Below are 17,438 nucleotides of genomic sequence, written 5' to 3' on the forward strand. Positions count from 1 at the left end.
TTATGCGCTCAGAGGTGCACAGAGACCCTCTGTGCCAAAAGGCTGAGGTGACAGCATGTAATATGAACCTGTCTTCAAAAACAGAACTGGTGCCTCTACAGTGAGCAGCTCCATTCTCTAGCAGAAACTTGTGTCAGAGGAGGGACTTGTGACTGCCCGCTCTCAGGGAGGAGCAGGGCAGGAAGGACTAAACAAAAAGTATCAATTTTTAAAAAATATGTATTAAAACTTTTTAAAGCCTTTGGGCACACACCCCCAAAAGTAACTGATTTTAGGCGCCAACTTGAAGGCTACATTCAGCTTTGCCAGTGGCTCCTGGGAGGCTCGGGGTCCCTAAGGGAATCCTTGGGCGGTGAGGAGCTGCTGAGCCTTGCCAGCGCAGGTGGGTGCCCAGCTGGTGCCAGGTAATGGGACACGTCCTGGTGGCCACAGCAGCCTTTGAGCAGCTCCAGCTCCTGCCACAGAGCAGACTGGGACCAGAGCACTCGGACAAAGCCTCAGCAGAGAAGGCAGAAGGCGTGTGCTGTCCCGTACGGACACCTTGGAAGGGACGCAGAGAAAAGGCACCGTGGTCCATTTATATACAACAGCAAATGCCACTTAATTCTCATTAAACTGAGCATGATTCCCACCACCTGCCCTTCTCACTCCCACCTCCCAGGCCCCACAGGGACAATGCTGGAGCAGCTGATAGAAACACTACACTGCGGCAAATCTACAGATTTTCATCTTGAGTCTGAAACTTTGTTGGAAAAAGGGAAAAGAGCTGATGACAGTAAGATCTGTGAAATTATGGTTAAACAGGCTGAAGTGGATCTTAAAGGCAAAAGGTCAATGTGAGTGACTTTTAACATTTTCTTTCAAACAGTGTTCATGTGGGTTTCGGGGAAGGGTAAGGTTATTCCAAAACTTGAAAATGCTGTTTGTAAGATGTGTCATCAAGTACAATATCTGGAATACTGAAGAACTCCATCAGACCACAGAACAAACCAACAAAATAGTAACATTAGTAATGAGACTGAGGATTCTGCTGCTTGGAAAAAAAAAGACAGAAAAAAAAAAAGACAAGGAAGATATTTCCCAAGAAATTCTCTTTTTTTTTAATGCCATATCCCATTTTATGATTCTTGACTTTTTAGTTTATTTATTTCTTTGTGTTTTTAGGCAGAAATCAATTACGTCTATTTTTTTATACAAACACCACCTCTTAAAATAAAAAGGAAGCTTCAGTGAGAACACAGCTATGGCAGCATCAGTCAGAGAATGGAGTAACGAAGCTGATGTAAAGACTTCAGACCAAGACTCAAACTTCCCCTCAACTCTGAAGTGTTCAGTTTCCTGGGAGTCAGTGTGGGCAATTTGGCAGGCATGCTCATGAATATATTAACTGACAAGAACCATCCTCCCCCTCCAGTTAATATATATCAGGAGGAAAACATGTAGAGAGGCTCAAATAGCTAAATATCTCAGGCTAAAAATATCAAGAACTCCCTCAGCTGGAAGTTGTTAGCAAGAGCTCTGATAAAAATAAGGAACCAGGACAGCATAAATTCTTTCCTTTCCCTGCAGAAAATAAACTACATTTGGGAGGAAAGTATTCAAAACATAATAAAAGAGGTGACTCACCCCTTTCAACATGCAGCACACAGTGCATGGAAAGGAGAGGAGGGGGAACAGGGAGGCAAAGCCAGTGTAGGAGTCCTGCAGGGAGAGCAGCAATTCCCAGCTCCAGCTCAGCTCCTGGAAGGAGCAACAGCTCTGCCTCACACACTCCCTGCCCTGAGGGACCCCTGAAGGGCTCCAGAGACCCCCAGACAGTAAATGACCACCCTGAGTGAACGGCTGCTCCTGCACCCTTCTCCTGAGGTTAGTGGGATGCCCCTCCAGAAAGCTCCCAGCACTACAGCAGCAACTGCAAGGCTATGGGCATTTTAAATTCACCTCTTAGCCAACAATATTTCCAGACATAGGCTGCATTCTTTATTTCTTACATATTTCTCAAACTTACCTTGACACAGCCCAATGAGAAACCCCAGAACCAGCAGAGCCAGCTTGGCTTTGGTTTGCAAGCAGACACATGCACATCACCCAGTTTTTTCATTTTTGGGCAGGCAGGGTATCAAAAAGCAAGCCTAAACCACCTACATTTAACAGCCTTCCACACTCAGAAGGAAAAGGAGCTGAGCAGGATGGGCTTGTCTCAGCCAGAGGAAACACAGCAAACATGGTGTCTTAGGACTACTAAAACAGAAAGTAATTTACAACAGCATTCCATTCCTTCATTCTGGATGGAGCATCCCACATAAAGAAAAATTATCTGGCTAAAGCACATCACAAGTGCTCATCTCACCGTTTCGTAATCACATAATTGACATTTGTACATCACACTGGGTCACATGCCAGAGACACTCAAAAGGGAGTGGACCTTTGGACCTTTCAGAGTCACCCCCAGTGCCTCCTTCCCTGCAGTATCCCACGGCAGGCAAGGATGCTACTGCACACCAGCATCTCCATTTCTTGTAGAAATAAAAACTCAGGAAAGAAAAAGAATACTGTAGTGAACATCACTTGAATGCCCAAGAGATTGATGAAATTTACTTAATTTTACAAACTGAGTGATGTAAGTAAAGAAATATAACTCTGTCACTAGGAAATACTCTGATCCCAGTCACCTCAGAAAGAAATATTCTTGGAATCTAGAATACAAATACAGAATAGTAGGAGCAGGAGGGAAAATTACTGTTTACCAAACCTGAATCTTTGAACATTAAGGGAAAAAAACCTTGACTCTGATGTAAGGACACCTCAACATCTTCACAGAGGATTGTCACAGCATAACTCATGGATTGTATCACATCCCTGAAAGAACTTGTTCTAAAAGTTTGCTACAGTAATTTTTCCATTTTACACGTTGGATGAAGACACAGAGAGGTTCTGGGAAGCTTCTTGTGCTGAATGGTGGGTTGAGGGAAGAGATAGGAAGGTTTGTCCCAGCAGCACACCTGAGTACCCAGGCACATTGTGTATTAGCTTAGAATGTTTATCTGGTACCACTGCAGCCATAAGGCTGCGGGGCAAAGAGGGTTCAAACACACTTTGATCCTTGGGATGGCTTCTGTATTGTTTCAAACACTGGAACACCTGTCCTGTGCTCTTCAAATGCTCACGTTCAGCTAAAATATCTGCCAGCATAACTGGCTTCAGAGCACCAGTTTTCCACCCATCTGAGATCCCTCCACAACTCCAGAATAGAGTCCTTCATCCTGGTTTTCATGCTGCTTTCAGAGTTCCCCCAAGCCCTGGAATCAGAGTGTGAGGTTCTGTCATACACCTAGGCAGAATCAATAGAGCTGAAGGGAAAAAAACCCCACAAACTACAAAGTGGGCAAACAAGACAGAATAAACTTTTGAAGCACAAAAGTTTCTTCAGGTCACTTGGCCTGTCAAAAGGTAAGAAAAAACTCTTTTCTCTTTTGGATAAATTTGTGTGTCTGTTGCTGGGGGTGCTGTCCAGAGAGAAATGGATGGAAGCTTGTTGGGAGAATTAAAAGCTCGTTGTACCAGATTAGCATTGGGGGAGTAGTGAATTCCCAGGCAGAAAAAAAGTTACACATATGGACTGCTCTTGCTGTTTCCAGAGGCTTTCATTCACACTGCTATACAAAAATACTTTGCTTTAAGAAGCTGGGTTGTTGGCTAGTCCTTTTGTTGGTTCTGAAGAGAAGTAAATACAGGTGTTGAATATTGATCCTAAAGACAAGTAAATACAGGTGCTGAACATAAAAACAGCCTTGGTGAGGTAACTACAGTCATTATACAACCAACAGGTAGGACACAGTAAATTTTGTTTCCCTATCAGGCAAGGCTGCCATTGAACAAGCTCAAAAGTGGACCAAGAGTGCAGTTACTCTATTAACTCTGAAAATGCCCCTTTCAATTTTATTCCATATCTGAATCAAAACTGTTTATTTTGTCTTTTTTTCCCCACCAATCTGCTTCTGTCATTCAACACACACAAGTGATGCCCATGTGCCTGTTCTACAGACAAAGATATCAATCCTTGATCCATAAATATTATTGTATAAATTCATACATACACCTATTAACACATACAAACACGGGCAACACAATGACAAAAACTGGTGCTGGGAGAATGCAATGGTCATCTCTCTTTCAGCTATGTTAACTCTTTAAATAGGGCCCTGGACTGGGAAATGAGAAACACAAGAAAGTTATGAGCTTGTTATAAACTGCCTCACAGAGCTGGACTGAAGTTTAGCTGAAATCCACAACTGAATCACAAAGGCAGGAAGAACATGAAAACATTTCCATTTTCAGGCTGCAGAATACACAGCAACTACTTTGCCAAGCTGCACTGCTGGTCCCTTTAATCTCGTTTCTTGGTTCCTTTCACAACATCCTCGGAATGCCTCAGAATAAGGTGTCAGGAAGCCCGAGGCACATCTGACACTGCCATGGGTTAGGTTTCCCTACACTTCCCTCAATTAGTTTTTCACTTGTGCCCTGAATTACTGAGGATTTCCAATGTTTGTGCTGAGCATTAAGTGCCTGTGTTCACTTCAGCCCACAACCATTTGCAGAAGGCAAAGCTCTGTAAAAACACACCACACCAGAGAGCCCCTCTAATTACGCCTTGCCCATTGAATGTGTACACTGTGCAAAGAGAAATTAAACAGAAACTAATACCAAAATACTTCCACAAGCTCTGTGTTTCCCTGTGGCTGCAGCTGATCCTCCCCAGTGCTGCTCTACCAGGGAGCCCCTTATGCACGGCCTGCTCTCTGAAATGTGGAACAGGTACTCCCACAAGCTGCTGCAGGCATGACCCTGCATTTTCAAATTCATTTCTTTGGCTCACAGTCCAAGTATTGAAACCACAGAGTCCTTTCTTGACTTTTTGAAGTATTTTGTAAGAGCTTTACTAGATAGTCATATGAGTGAAAAACTGCTCAATCCACGTGCATTGTTTTACAGGAAAAATGCTTCTGGTTTTATGTCAAGAAAAGCATCTCTCTATTATTTGGGGGTTTTTTTCCCTAAATGAGTAATCACACCCAGAATTGGACACTGGGCAACTTCTATCTTTCTCTGTTTTTACCCCTAGTTTGGATTTATTTACTATATATGTATAGTTCTGTTTGGGAAATATGGGTAACATTTTATAAACAACCTTTTTTTTAATTACTGGATTTAATAGGAATACATCTGCATCCAATACTCCAGTATGCTTTTGTTTCTAATAATCTTTTTAGGATAATCTATGAAATTATTCATAATAGGTTTTTTACTCACTTTTTCTATGTTCCCCAACTACAGTTAGACAAATCATTTAGGTCTTGCATCTTTGAAGCATAAGATAGTTTTATTTGGAGTCAGCAGTTGTTTGTTCATTTGGGTTTTGCTACATTGTAATAGCTCATATTAATTCCAAAAATATTTTGAAGTGTATATATAAATAAGTTTGTGGATGCCCATGTCTATACATAATGGTCTTGTAAAAGTAAACATCTTTCCTTCCTAAAGAATTAGATGTACATTTAGCAAAATGAGAAGTGACACTGGATTTGAGGAGCTGCCTCAGAAGTCAGGAACACCAAGGTGTTTTACCTTTCAGATCTGCTCGCCAGGCCCAAGACCATCACCAGAGGCCCATTTCCAAACTTCCAACACTGCTCTTCATCTCCTGAGCAGATCTCCTTTATCTTTTCCAGCTTTGTATTTTTGTTAACCAACTGTCCTGTACTCCAACCCAAAAAATCAACTTATATTTGCATTATTTTACAATGTGCATACTCACAGGAAAACCAAATTCCTCAACTGCAATAGATGCCTTTTAGTTTTTTAAACATCACCTTCATGTACATGTATCCTCTCCAAATGCACATTTCAAGGAATATTAAACAATAAACAATTAAAGGAGCCAAACAGTTCAAGAGACACACAGTAAGAGCCATAATCTTCACTTCCAGGGCAAATTCAGATTTGGCAAGGGAGTTTATCATTATTCCTGATAGGCCTGATGAAATATCAGTAACTCACCCCCACTCCAAACACTCAAAAAGCACCAGCACCTCCACCCAAAGACTGACCCAAACAGGAGCCATCCAAGGCTGGCCCTCACTCTTTGAGAATCAGCTCGGAGAAGAACATAAATAACATATCTGGCATGGAGAAATCAGGAGAGGCTTGGGGTTCTCAAATCCTGCTGCTGCTGCTGCTCCAGGGATCTGATAAAGCCCCACAACTTCTGAGGAGCATCAGGCGGCAGCCTCACCTCGATCCGCACAAAGCTCCCCATAGTTATGGCAGTCACGCACCCTGTCAGCCACACGAGCCACTCTGTGCCACTGCTGTCAAGAACAACACAGTTATTAAGGAATTAATAGCACCCCAATATCTTACTCAGAAAGCACAATCCCTCCCAAGGAAAAGAACACAGGCTACTACAGTTTGCCACTGATGTTGCTGGAATTTTTTCCTAACCTCTAAAACAGGTTTTCGAGAGTAAAACCCAACACTTTCTTATAAGCATTAGGCTGTTTATCATAGAAAACATAGACAGTATTTTACTTTCTTCTACTATCTGTATAAATGCTTAACTCAAGCAATGGAAAATTCTTACTAATGTTCCAAACTCATTATATGCACCTGCTAGTAACAAGACATTATCAATAGCAATATAAAAATAAAATTGCATGCACTGGAATTTACATATACTGGTAACTCCTTAGTGCTGATTACTTATTGTTTCTGTATTTTCAAAACACTGGATTCTTCCTATGAATATTACAGGGTTGTGGTTTGGTTTGAAGGTGAAATCTCTCCCAAGATTCCAAGACACTGGAAATAAAAATGGAAGTAATGTAAGGTACAGGACATCGTGTAATCAGTAATTTCTTAAATTTCTTTCACAGACAGTATTTTATTTAGGAATAGGACAAAGGAAGAAAAGAAACAGTGAAGTCTAAGCAGGAAATTAGGAATTCATTGGCAATGTATGCCTGATAAACTCCTTTAAGAGTTTGGGGTTAACATCAAGGGTTGTACTTCAACCAGACCCACACAAACTCCAAAAAACACCAAGCCATAAGCCTAAAGGCAGATTTAAAGCCGAGCAAGGGTGGGATAAAGCAGCCCATTAGTTCAATGCGTAGAGGAGCTAAACAACCCTCACTATCCACAACCACAGCTGAAAAACTATACTTGCCACCAGAAATGTGATTTCTGGAATCTGGATTTCCTCAAATTGTAATTTTCAATTGATATTTGCACAGGAAAGAAGGTGGGGCAAAAACAGTGTGGTGTCACAGTGTTCTTCCACAGGTGGCTCCAGCTTAAAAATAAACCCTCAAAAACGCTGTTACTCTTGCCTGAATAATGATTGAGAGAAGTTGGAAAGCCTAGAGAAAAAAAAAATGGGCAAAACAAATTATTTCAATTTAAACTGTTGTTCTTTTATCACAAACTAGGCTGGCTTTCCTTGAGAGGAGATGTGTATGTCAAAGCTGTGTGCAGCTGGGGCTTGCAGGAGCCAAAGGCTTCTCCACAAGAGGCTCAGGTCATTCTGGGCACAGGGAAAGGAGGGCCAAGGGGAGAGGAAAGGAAGGGCTTTAGGGATAGAAACACCTTCAAAACAGAAAGGCAAGAGGCCAACATTATCTGTCAAAAAAAAGAAATGTCAGCTCAGCTTGGTTCAGCTGGGAGAGTGGGCAGTGGGCGAGGAGGAACAGGTGCAAAAGTTAAAATACTGACTTTTGACTCTCAGCCTGTCACATGACGCCTGCACCACCAAACATCTTCATGAAATTAAAAATCAGGGTACAATCACATAAAATAAATTATGGAAGAGTCACTAACAGCATGTTTCTACAGAAGAGAGAACATTTCAGCAAAGCTCTTCCTACCCTAAGCCAACTCCACTAAAAGACTTTCATTAATGAGTGCTATGTAGAAATACAGAAGTGTACATGACAAATCAGGAAAAATTACAAGCCCTTCTGGGGACAGGAAGAGAATAAGGAAAGCTAATAACAGAAAATTCAATACAGGCAAATGTGGAGTTCCATGCTCAGGACTAAGAAATCAAATACACAAATATGAAACCGAGAATAATTGGCAAGGCATCTATGTTGCAAAAAGAACCTGGAGGGCGTGTGACTACAAAAATGGATTATTTCAAACACAAAATAAAACAAACCCCCCATACAAACAAACAACTCCCCCAACAATAAACATGCAAGCGTTTCAGGGAGTATTAGCAGCATTGTTTTATCTATATTATGTCAAATGAAAGGTAATTATTTCATTCTGCTCCAGAGACACTACTAACAATATGGAGAAAAAACAAGCAGTCCAGAGGCAAGAACCACAGAAGGTGTGAAAGGGAAAAAAATAATCCACCACAAAAATGTTCAGTTTATTTTTATATCTGATGGAAAGTGAAAAGCTAGGACTCTATGGTCCTGACTACTGCCATATTTCAGTTTCTTAGAAAGGGACATTTTATGTTCTCACCTTCTCCCTTCCTGGAACTCTAAGTGAGAAATACCTCAAAGACTAGAGAAGCATGGACAGAGGTCATCAAGATTTCTGGATTAACACATTTGTTGATATCTGAGGATGATTCTCTCCCAGGAGCTGAAACAACACCTGCCCACTGCCTGAACAACCTGGTGTTGGGGGTCAGTGGCTCCACAGCACAGAAAAAACCTCTCAGCGGTGACTCAGCCTGGACCAGCATCACTTCCTGGAATGTTTGTGCACCAAAGAAAGCAGGAAACGAGTGGTCCTAACCCCAAGCAACCCAGCTGGAAGGCTCTGGAGACACAGCTCCTGAACCCTGGTGGAGAAAAAAACCTCATCTGGTTTTGCCCAAAGGAGCCTTAGCAGAACATTCTTAAAAATAAGGTGTTTTGAGCCGTTTCTTATTACCTGCAGAGCACCCCACGAGGCTGTGCAGGGCAGTGACCCTTCCATGAAATGGCTCTGCTCAGCCACCCCAAACCACAGAACCATGGACTTGTGAGTCTCTCCCCAAGCACAGCAGCCTGGAGGAGCCCTGCTGCAGGTGAGTGTGCAACTCTCCAGCCTGGATCTTTTCAAGTGCATTTCCTAGATTGACGTGTATCCACAAGCCAGACAGCAGTTTCACAAAAATACTACATTTATACAAGTTCCTTTGGCATCTTATCCTGTGGCAAGAGAGATAGTGGAAGCTGTCTATATGCATTTCTGGTTTATGTGATACTCCAAGAAAGAAAACAAAAATAAAATTCAGGGCTACATAGCTCAAATTGGGGACCCAATAACCAATAAACATTTTTGTCTTTTGCTTTTCTGCATCTTAGTGCCACTTCCAAACTGGCTGTCGGTCAGGAGTGGCTTGATGCCTATTTTTAGAGGTGAAGCTCAGACACTGTGGAGCTGGGCACCAAAGAAACAACACAATCTTCCTGTAGGAACAGCCGTATTATGAAACAGCAAGGCAGCCATAAGGCACAAACCGCAAGACAGCAAAATAGCAAATTATCAAATAGCTGCTCATTACCAAAACAATGCTCTTCCCTGCACAACAAAAACCCCAGAGCTTTTTTTTCTTCCGGGGGGGTGGGGGGGAAATCAGTGAACATGCAAATGAGGGCAAAGTGAGAAATATGCTCCGTGTATATCTGCATCTTCCAAGTTAAGAGAACATTTTTGGGAATGCAAGTACAGCGCCCAGGCACTGCAGAGACACACTGTTCCAGCTGCTTCATGGCAAATCCTACCCTTCCCTCCCGAGGCGCTGACATCCCTGAGACACAGCTCCAGGACTGCCTCACACCCCTGGGTCTGCTGCCACCTCACAGGTGTGGGTCGGTTTCACCTTGGAGACAACAATATCACACCCCTGCTCTGACAAGTCCTTCCCGGCAGCAAAGGAATGGTCATTTCCCAGCACCTGGAGGGACAGAATGTTCCTCCCAGCTCAACAAAAGCCTCCCACTTCCTGACCCGCCTCCCGGCTGTCCTGGCTCTGCTCCCTCTCTCGCCAGGTCCGTGTCCCTGGTCCAGATGCCGCAGCCTCCTCGCAGACCCCAGACCCCAGGGCCAGGGCCAGTTCTCTTAGGGAGCAATTCCCTGTCTCCCCTCTCCAGACTGACCATTTCCATCCCGTTTCCTCTATGCTCCCCGTCATCCCTGTGTCCTGGCACCTCACAGCTGCAGGCTCCAGCTGCTCACATCTCCACTTTCCTTCCCACCCAGCCCCAATTTTCCTCCCCTCTGATCCCAGGATCTGCTGCCTCCCAGCGAAGATGAAATATTCAGCGATTACAGTCAGTAAGCCCTAAGCATATGCAAATGGATCTTTTTGAAAAGGCTTGTATCCTGGCTAAATTCAGATGCTTTGTCATGCAAATGGGAGAAAGACACATCTCTGGAATCAAATCCCTCATCCTTTTCTTTTTCAACCAGATTTCAAGTGTTTTGAAGGAGAGCGGGTATGATTGGTCTTCCACCATAAAAGTTGAGAAAACTTTTAAAACATTGGAAAACACCTATTGTCTTTGCTCAATTTTCAAAATGGGCCACATCTGAACTGAACTTTTACACACAAAAAAAAAGTTACATGAATCGGCACAAGGCTTAAATATTGCACTGTAACTTTTCCACCCCAACGGTGGAAGTTTGGCAAAGTTACTGAAATCTTGGTTGCTTTAACACTTGTGACAGTATCATTTGCCTGTAATTTAAGCAGAATTAATTTCTTCTGTTTAATCTCAACGGCAGCACATACATTACCTGAAACATTTTCATGTGCTCCCAAGACACCTGTGCAGGGTAAATGAGCACCTGAAGCACATGGCCAATAATAAATACTGATAAACAACTACTATTTCCAGAGCCCTCTCTTCTGCACACTTTATTAAAATGTAGATTCTTGTAAAATGCCTGATGTTCCCAGACTCCCTGAGCAGCACAACTGCAACTTTTACAAGTTAGACCTGATGGATACATGTCAAACCTAAACTTTACAAAACAGGCAGGATTAAACTACCAGATTTGTCTTCAGAAGTGGGGGGCAAAAAATTAATGCATCTTTTACCACCAAAATCTTAAGAAACTAGCTGGCCACTTCCCAGGGGCGAGTAGCAAATTCAACACTGAAGCCACTTAATTTTTATCTGAATCTTATTTTTGCGTAGCTTACAAACATTGCAGTTGAAAAGGTGACTTAACTGTGTAAACTTGGGCAATGCAGTCTTTTCAAATCTGAGGGGGGAAAAAAACCATAAAACACATGAAAGAAGACACCCAAAGAACTCCTCTCATACAAAGGAACTGTACATACCAACAGCCAACCCCTCAAAACAGACCTGAAGAGAAGCAGTATTTTGATAAGGCATCATTTCATAAGAAATTAAGTCACAGTCTCTAGTCATGCAGTTAGTTTTTAACCACAATCTGGGTGTCTGCCAAGCCCCAAGAAGGTTTGGGGCTTCTTGGGAAGAGGACTAGTTTGGAAGATCACTGGAACATGAAGAAAACTGAATTCAAAACATATATTCCCACCAGAATTTACTTTCCCTTATATGTTTGTTAGAACTGCATTTCTACATATCTATAAACAGAGAGACACATTGGCAAACGGAACTTGTGTGGTCTGATCCCTTTTTTTCCTCAAAGATTAAAAGTTTAGAGAGTTTCACCATTCAGTCAAGTGTTGTCAGGTCCGAGCTCCTAATCTGAAACAGTCCTATTTTAAGGAATAAGGGGAGGAAAAAACGAAAAGCACTGTTCACAGCTGCTGTGAAGAGGTAACAACAGGGGATGTGCGGATACTTTTTTGCCTTTTTTCCTCTGACGGCGTAGTGGGGTCTGAGGTGGTGCCGGCACAGCAGCGGTGTGGTGAAGAGATATTGTTTAACACAATTTTTCCGTCCTTGAGCAACCGGGATGGACACAGCCCGAAGTTAAGGCAGAGAGGAAGGGGCACAAAGACTCCCGTGGTTTTTGTCTCTTCGCCTTCCTCTCGCCTCACGGGTATCGTGCGCCCTCACCTTCGGTGTGTCACCCAGCTGTGCTGTGCTGCACCTCTCTGGCACAAAATTGGGTGTTGCTGCCCCCAGATTTACCCACCCACACTTGCCATGTGCTGCGAAGCTGAATAATGCAGGTGGTTTACCCCAGAGGTCAAGCAGAAGGGACAAAGAGAGGGACCATAAAACAAATGCCATCTTGGAACTGAACATTTGCCAAGGGCCATTACAAATGGCTGGCGAAACTTTGTTCGTTTTTATAGTAATTACACCACCTCAAAGGACACAAACACCACAAACACCGAGTGCAGCACGCAGCAAGGCACCGCGCTACAAGGCACACTTGGCACGGGGCTGGTCTGTAAAACACATCACAACAAACACCAGCTGAACAACACACCTCTTTTCCACACTTGGCAAATAAGCTTTTCACACCCTGGTCCTCCCACTGGCACACATCCTCGTGGGGAACACACATGGTCCACATAATCGGCCCATTAAAAACTGTGGGAGTGTGATTTTTAAAAATTTTATTCCCTCAATTATTACAAGTGTATTTTGGAGATTGGTTACTGGCTACACATTTTAGGCACTTAAAATCTTGAGGAGACATGCCAGTGTTCAGCTGAATTTTCTGTTCTAAAAACTTTGGTATTAAACATAATTATAATTCCACTTTTCTTGATTAAGTAAGTACTTATTGTATCAGTCAAACATATGTATTTTCTTCTGTGGTTTCCAAATTAACACAATCTCATGCAGAAGTCAGAGCTGTATTTTTGTAGAGATATTTAATTGGACAGCCACTTCTTTTTGAGCAGAACAAAAACTCATGCATTACCTTGGGACAAGCATTTCATGGCTGTAAAGCAATGTAAGAGGGGAAAAATTGCAATCACAGTTTTTTGGAAGTTAGAAAGAAAGCATATGAAAATGGCAAGGATGTGATCTCATCAGAAAGAAGTAATTTTAACAGATGAAATACCAAAAAAATCTGGAATGTAGACTACACATAATGGTATTCCACATCATAAAACAAGTCTCAAAGCTTTTATATATATATATATTTTTTTCCCCCCCACTGGAGGAAGGAGAAAGACAATGTTTCTAACTCCCAGCTGAGTTAATTTGCAGGGAGATGCAACCATGAAGTTTCTGACCTGTCAGGTCCACGATCTAAAAACAAACCATTTCAGTGTTTTGCACAAAATAATCCACACGTGAGGAGCCCACATTTCCAGCTGTTAGCTCGAAGTGGGAGACAACGTGTATTTAAATCGAACAGCACCATCTAGCAGGTCCTCACAACTTTACTTAGGAGGGCAGTTGCCTTACTTGACAATAAGTCAGTTTGGCAGGCTTGCCCTGAAAATTATTAAGCCTTTTCAGAGCAAGCAAAAAAATATTATGTGCTTTACAGCACCAAGAACCCCGAAGAAAAATGAGCTGGCAAGGAAAAGAGTACGACTGAAAACTGTTTGAAGTTTCAGCCCCACGACCGGAGCGCTTGTGCGTGTGGCTTGCACTGGGTAGCTTTGGCAAAGCGGAATTAAAACAACATGATCTTCATCTGATCCGATGCACAGCAGCCCTATGGATCTGTTTTCAGTCCCACTGTGAGTTCCCACTGCGCCCTTCAGTGATTTACCGAGTGTATTGACAAACACCAGCAGCCGTGTAGCACGAGGAAATGGTTTAATTCCCTAATTTTGCTAAGACAAAATAAACAGTGCTTCCACGAGCCGGCCAAGCAATTATTTTTAAAATTATCCCTGCGCTGGAACTAAGAAGTGCCACTAGTTGATCAGATTTCAGAGCCCAAGTTGTGCCTCCCGCTCCATCCCAGCAATTAACGCTTCCCGGCAGGACTGCCTCTGTCTCCCTCCGCTTTCCCGTGGCAAAGTTAGGTGAGAAATTGTCAAACGCCTTAAATTCCCCTTCTCCTGTCGAAACAGAGATGCCTGGCCTGCTGCTGTTGCAGGAAGCGTGCATGCCAGCCTCTGGAATTAGGCAGTCTTGGAAAAAAAAAAAAAAAAAAAAAAAAACCAGAAGAAAAAAAAAAACAAAAAAACCCAAAATAACACAACCAAACAAAACAAAAAATAAAAAACGCACAGAAAGAACTAACCCAACATTAACCAAAAAAATAACAAAAAAAAAGAAAAAAGCAAAGAAAAAAATAAAACCATCAAAACCAAAATTCCTAAACTCACACATACGAGGAGGGAAAAAAAAATAAAATAAAAAGAAAAACACCCCACAAACAAACAAACAAAAGAAACTTTTAGGTGAAGGTTCAAGACAAGCAGCCTGGAGGGAAACTCCTCGGCCGTGCCCGGAGCGCAGATCCCGGGTGCTGAACCCGCTCGGGAGCGATGCGATGTTCGGAACGGAGAGAGAGGTGCGAACCCGGTCTCGGGCAGGCGCTCTCCGCCTCCGGACCCCCCGAGCAGCCTCACCCCGACCTCCCCACCTCCGCTACACTTCGTCCCCCTCCTCCTCTTCTTCCTCCTCCTCCTCCTCCTCGCACGGGCTTTTCCTCCCCCTCCACCCGCACCGTGCCAAACCGGCCTCGGTCACGCCAAGTCGCGGCCGCCACAGGACAACTTGAGGAGACGCCGTCCATTCCCCAAAAACTGCGTTTTCCTCCCGCTTCTCCCGGCGCTGCCCGTGCCGGGGGCACCGCCAGCCCTCCCCGTCGGGCAGCGGGCAGGAGAGCGCCGGAGCGCGGCTCGCCCGGGCGCGTTATGCGCAATTAGGAATAAAAAAAAAATAAAATAAAAAACATAAAACCCCAGCATGAGTTCGGGCAGGCAGCGGGAGCCGGGGGGCGCGGTGCCCGCTCCCCTTTGTGCGGCGGGGCGGGCGCGGAGCCCCCCGAGAGCGAACAATGGGGGGCCGCGGCAAAAGTTGCGAGGCGCCCACTTGGGACGCGGCCCCGGCCCCCTGCCCGGGCTCTTTGTTACCGGAGGGGTCCCGGCACCTTGCGGGGCCGGGCTGCGGGGCGGGCACGGCTGGCTCTGAGGGGGGACACACCGCCGCGACCCCGTCCGAGCTCGGACACCGCGTCCCGGCGCGGGGACCCGCGGAGCGCGGCCGTTCCCCCCCCCCCCGCTGCCCCCTTCGCCCTCACAAACTTTGTGAGGGGGCCGCGCGCGCGGGGCCGGCGGGCGTGTGGGGCGGGCCGGGCCGGGGTGCGGGGAGCGAGCACTCACTTCTCGCGGGCCTGGCTGTCGGACGGGACGCTGCTGTTGCTCTTGCCTTTGCCGTACATGCCTGCGGAGAAGCTCCCGACTGTCACGCACCTGTCAACCCATCACCGCCTCCCCGGGACCGGCCCCGTCGCCACGGTGACGGGCGCCACACGCGCCCGCCATTGGCCGGGCCCGCCCCCCGCGCGGTGATGGACGGGGCGCGCATCCGGCCGGGCGCGGCCCCGCCCCCCCCCCGCGCGAGGGGGAATTAGAAACGGTTCGAGAAGGATTTTAAACAAGCGGCTGTTCCCGGCGCCCGCCGCGCCCCCCGCCGCCGCGCCGCCGAGCGGGGAGCGCGCCGGAGAGACGCAAACTGCGGAGCGGATTAGCGGCCGGCGCGGAACGGGCAGCGCCCCCGCGGCCGCTCCGTGTCCCCAGCCCGCCCCCCCCCCGGCACCCGCAGCGAGCCCCCCGCCCCAAAAACACCCCCAAAAGCACCCCCGAGGGTCTCTCCGCACCCCTCACCCCCAGGGGAAGGGACCCCCTCAGCGAGAGCCGGGATTGGGCTGGAGGTGGGGAGGAAACATTTTCTGAAGCGAAGCAGCGTGTCTTAGAGTAGCTTAAAAAATAATAAAAAAATTAAAATTAAGAAGAGAAAAAAAAATAAAAACCACCCACGGTCTGAAGAAAATTCAAGGAAATGCTTTGACTTTTTTTTTTTTTTAAGTTACATGGCAATAATTGCGTACTCCGCAGAGACGGCAGAGAGAGAGAGAGAGAGAGAGAGAGAGAGAGAGAGAGAGAGCAGCCACTGGGGCCATTTGTTACTTGATTTCTCTTTTTCTTAAGTACCCGAAGCTCTGGAATTTTTCCGCTCTTCCTCCTCAACCACAGTCCCAAATTTTGCAGATATTGGTGGCCTGCTTGTGTTTAAACTGGGGCTAACCTTGTAAACCCACTCCCGTGTGTGACCTGTGGGAAGGGGCTTTTAGTATTTCGATGTTTTAAGTGAGCAATGCCAATTTTTTTTTTTTTTTTTTTTTTTTTTTTTTTTTTTTTTTTTTAATGTGGGTGTTTGTGTGTCAAATGCACCCAACATCTTTCTCCCTGCCGTGTCAGGAACAACCAGGGCCACAAAAAAAAAAAACAAAAACAAAACAAAAAACAAAAAAACAAACAAAAAAAAAACCCAAAAAAAAACCCGACCAAAATTCGAGAGCGAGGAAGTTGTGTCAGAGCGTAGACCACCAGCATCTGTTTATCATTGTTGGAGCTGCAAAGGGGGGAAAAAAACATCCTCTGGATCCTGAGCTGCCGGAGCGGAGGGAAGAGGGAATGGTTGGCGAGGTGAAGCTGGGGAGGGGGGGATTAGGAGAGTATTAATGAGCGGCTGGAACAAATTAGCGAGGGAGCAGCAGAGACAACAGGAAAGGAGTGCGAGGGGATGGAGAACCCGAGGTGCCCGGCGTGGGATGTGTGTGCTCTAGGAACCCACCCCAACAATTCATCGGATTGAACCGCACGGCAACAAAAGCCATTTTGTGCCAAAGTTGGTTGCCTTGGGCTTTCACCCCTTTACACGGTTTTTAAAAAATGTTTTTATGAACGGCGTGAGAGCGTGGGTTGGAGTGGGTGTAGGGAAAAGAAGTAAATTAGGCTGACATCATTCACTCTTGGTTGGGACCGAGGAGGCTCCTGCTCCCGAGTTACACCCAGGAAACCAGAGGAAGCGGGTTATGGTGTGAGGAGAAAGTGGGAAAGGAGAAAAAGAGGGAGGAAGGAGCGAGTGGAAGGGAAGGAGAAGCTGGCAGAGGAAACGAAGGATGTGAAGAAGAAAAAGCAAAGTAAAAGCACAATGCACAGTGAATTTGGGGGAGAAAGAGCAGAGAGAGAACCTGAGAAGTTGCTGCAGGGCGAACCTAAGGGAGGTGTTTTGCCCACATTGGGGCAGAGGAATTGTCACGAGTGTCGTGCCCGGAGCTGAGGTGGCACTTAGGGTGGCAGGACAGGGCACAGAGAGAGCCAAAGAGAGAGGGAATCAGGGCAGGGAACAAAGGAGGACTCGGGCTGATTTGAAAGAATGCTGCTGAGGAAAGGCAAGGAATGAGCATGGGCGTCCTTGGTCAGGCCACAGGGGTGGCCGGATCTTGGGTTCAGACCATCCAGAGCAGAGCTGTGATCCCGATGTTTGCTGGCCCGTGGG

The 17,438-nt window shown here is 45.5% G+C and overlaps 1 protein-coding gene across 4 annotated transcripts in view; it reads right to left on the reverse strand.

The window, feature by feature from the left end:
* SSBP2 (single stranded DNA binding protein 2) overlaps window positions 1-15,396 on the reverse strand; it is a 135,952-nt gene extending 120,556 nt beyond the window's left edge. For 2 of the 4 annotated variants that reach the window (XM_063179884.1, XM_063179882.1), the window contains exon 1: window positions 15,257-15,396. In XM_063179884.1, coding sequence (XP_063035954.1) covers window positions 15,257-15,315 — 59 coding nt within the window. In that variant the 5' untranslated portion in view covers window positions 15,316-15,396. The remainder of the gene's footprint in view (window positions 1-15,256) is intronic. The other 2 variants (XM_063179885.1, XM_063179883.1) reach the window with 1 other exon arrangement.
* Between the last annotated feature and the right edge of the window lie 2,042 nt (window positions 15,397-17,438).

Source organism: Melospiza melodia, chromosome Z, assembly GCF_035770615.1.
Source record: "Melospiza melodia melodia isolate bMelMel2 chromosome Z, bMelMel2.pri, whole genome shotgun sequence".
NCBI lineage: Eukaryota > Metazoa > Chordata > Aves > Passeriformes > Passerellidae > Melospiza > Melospiza melodia.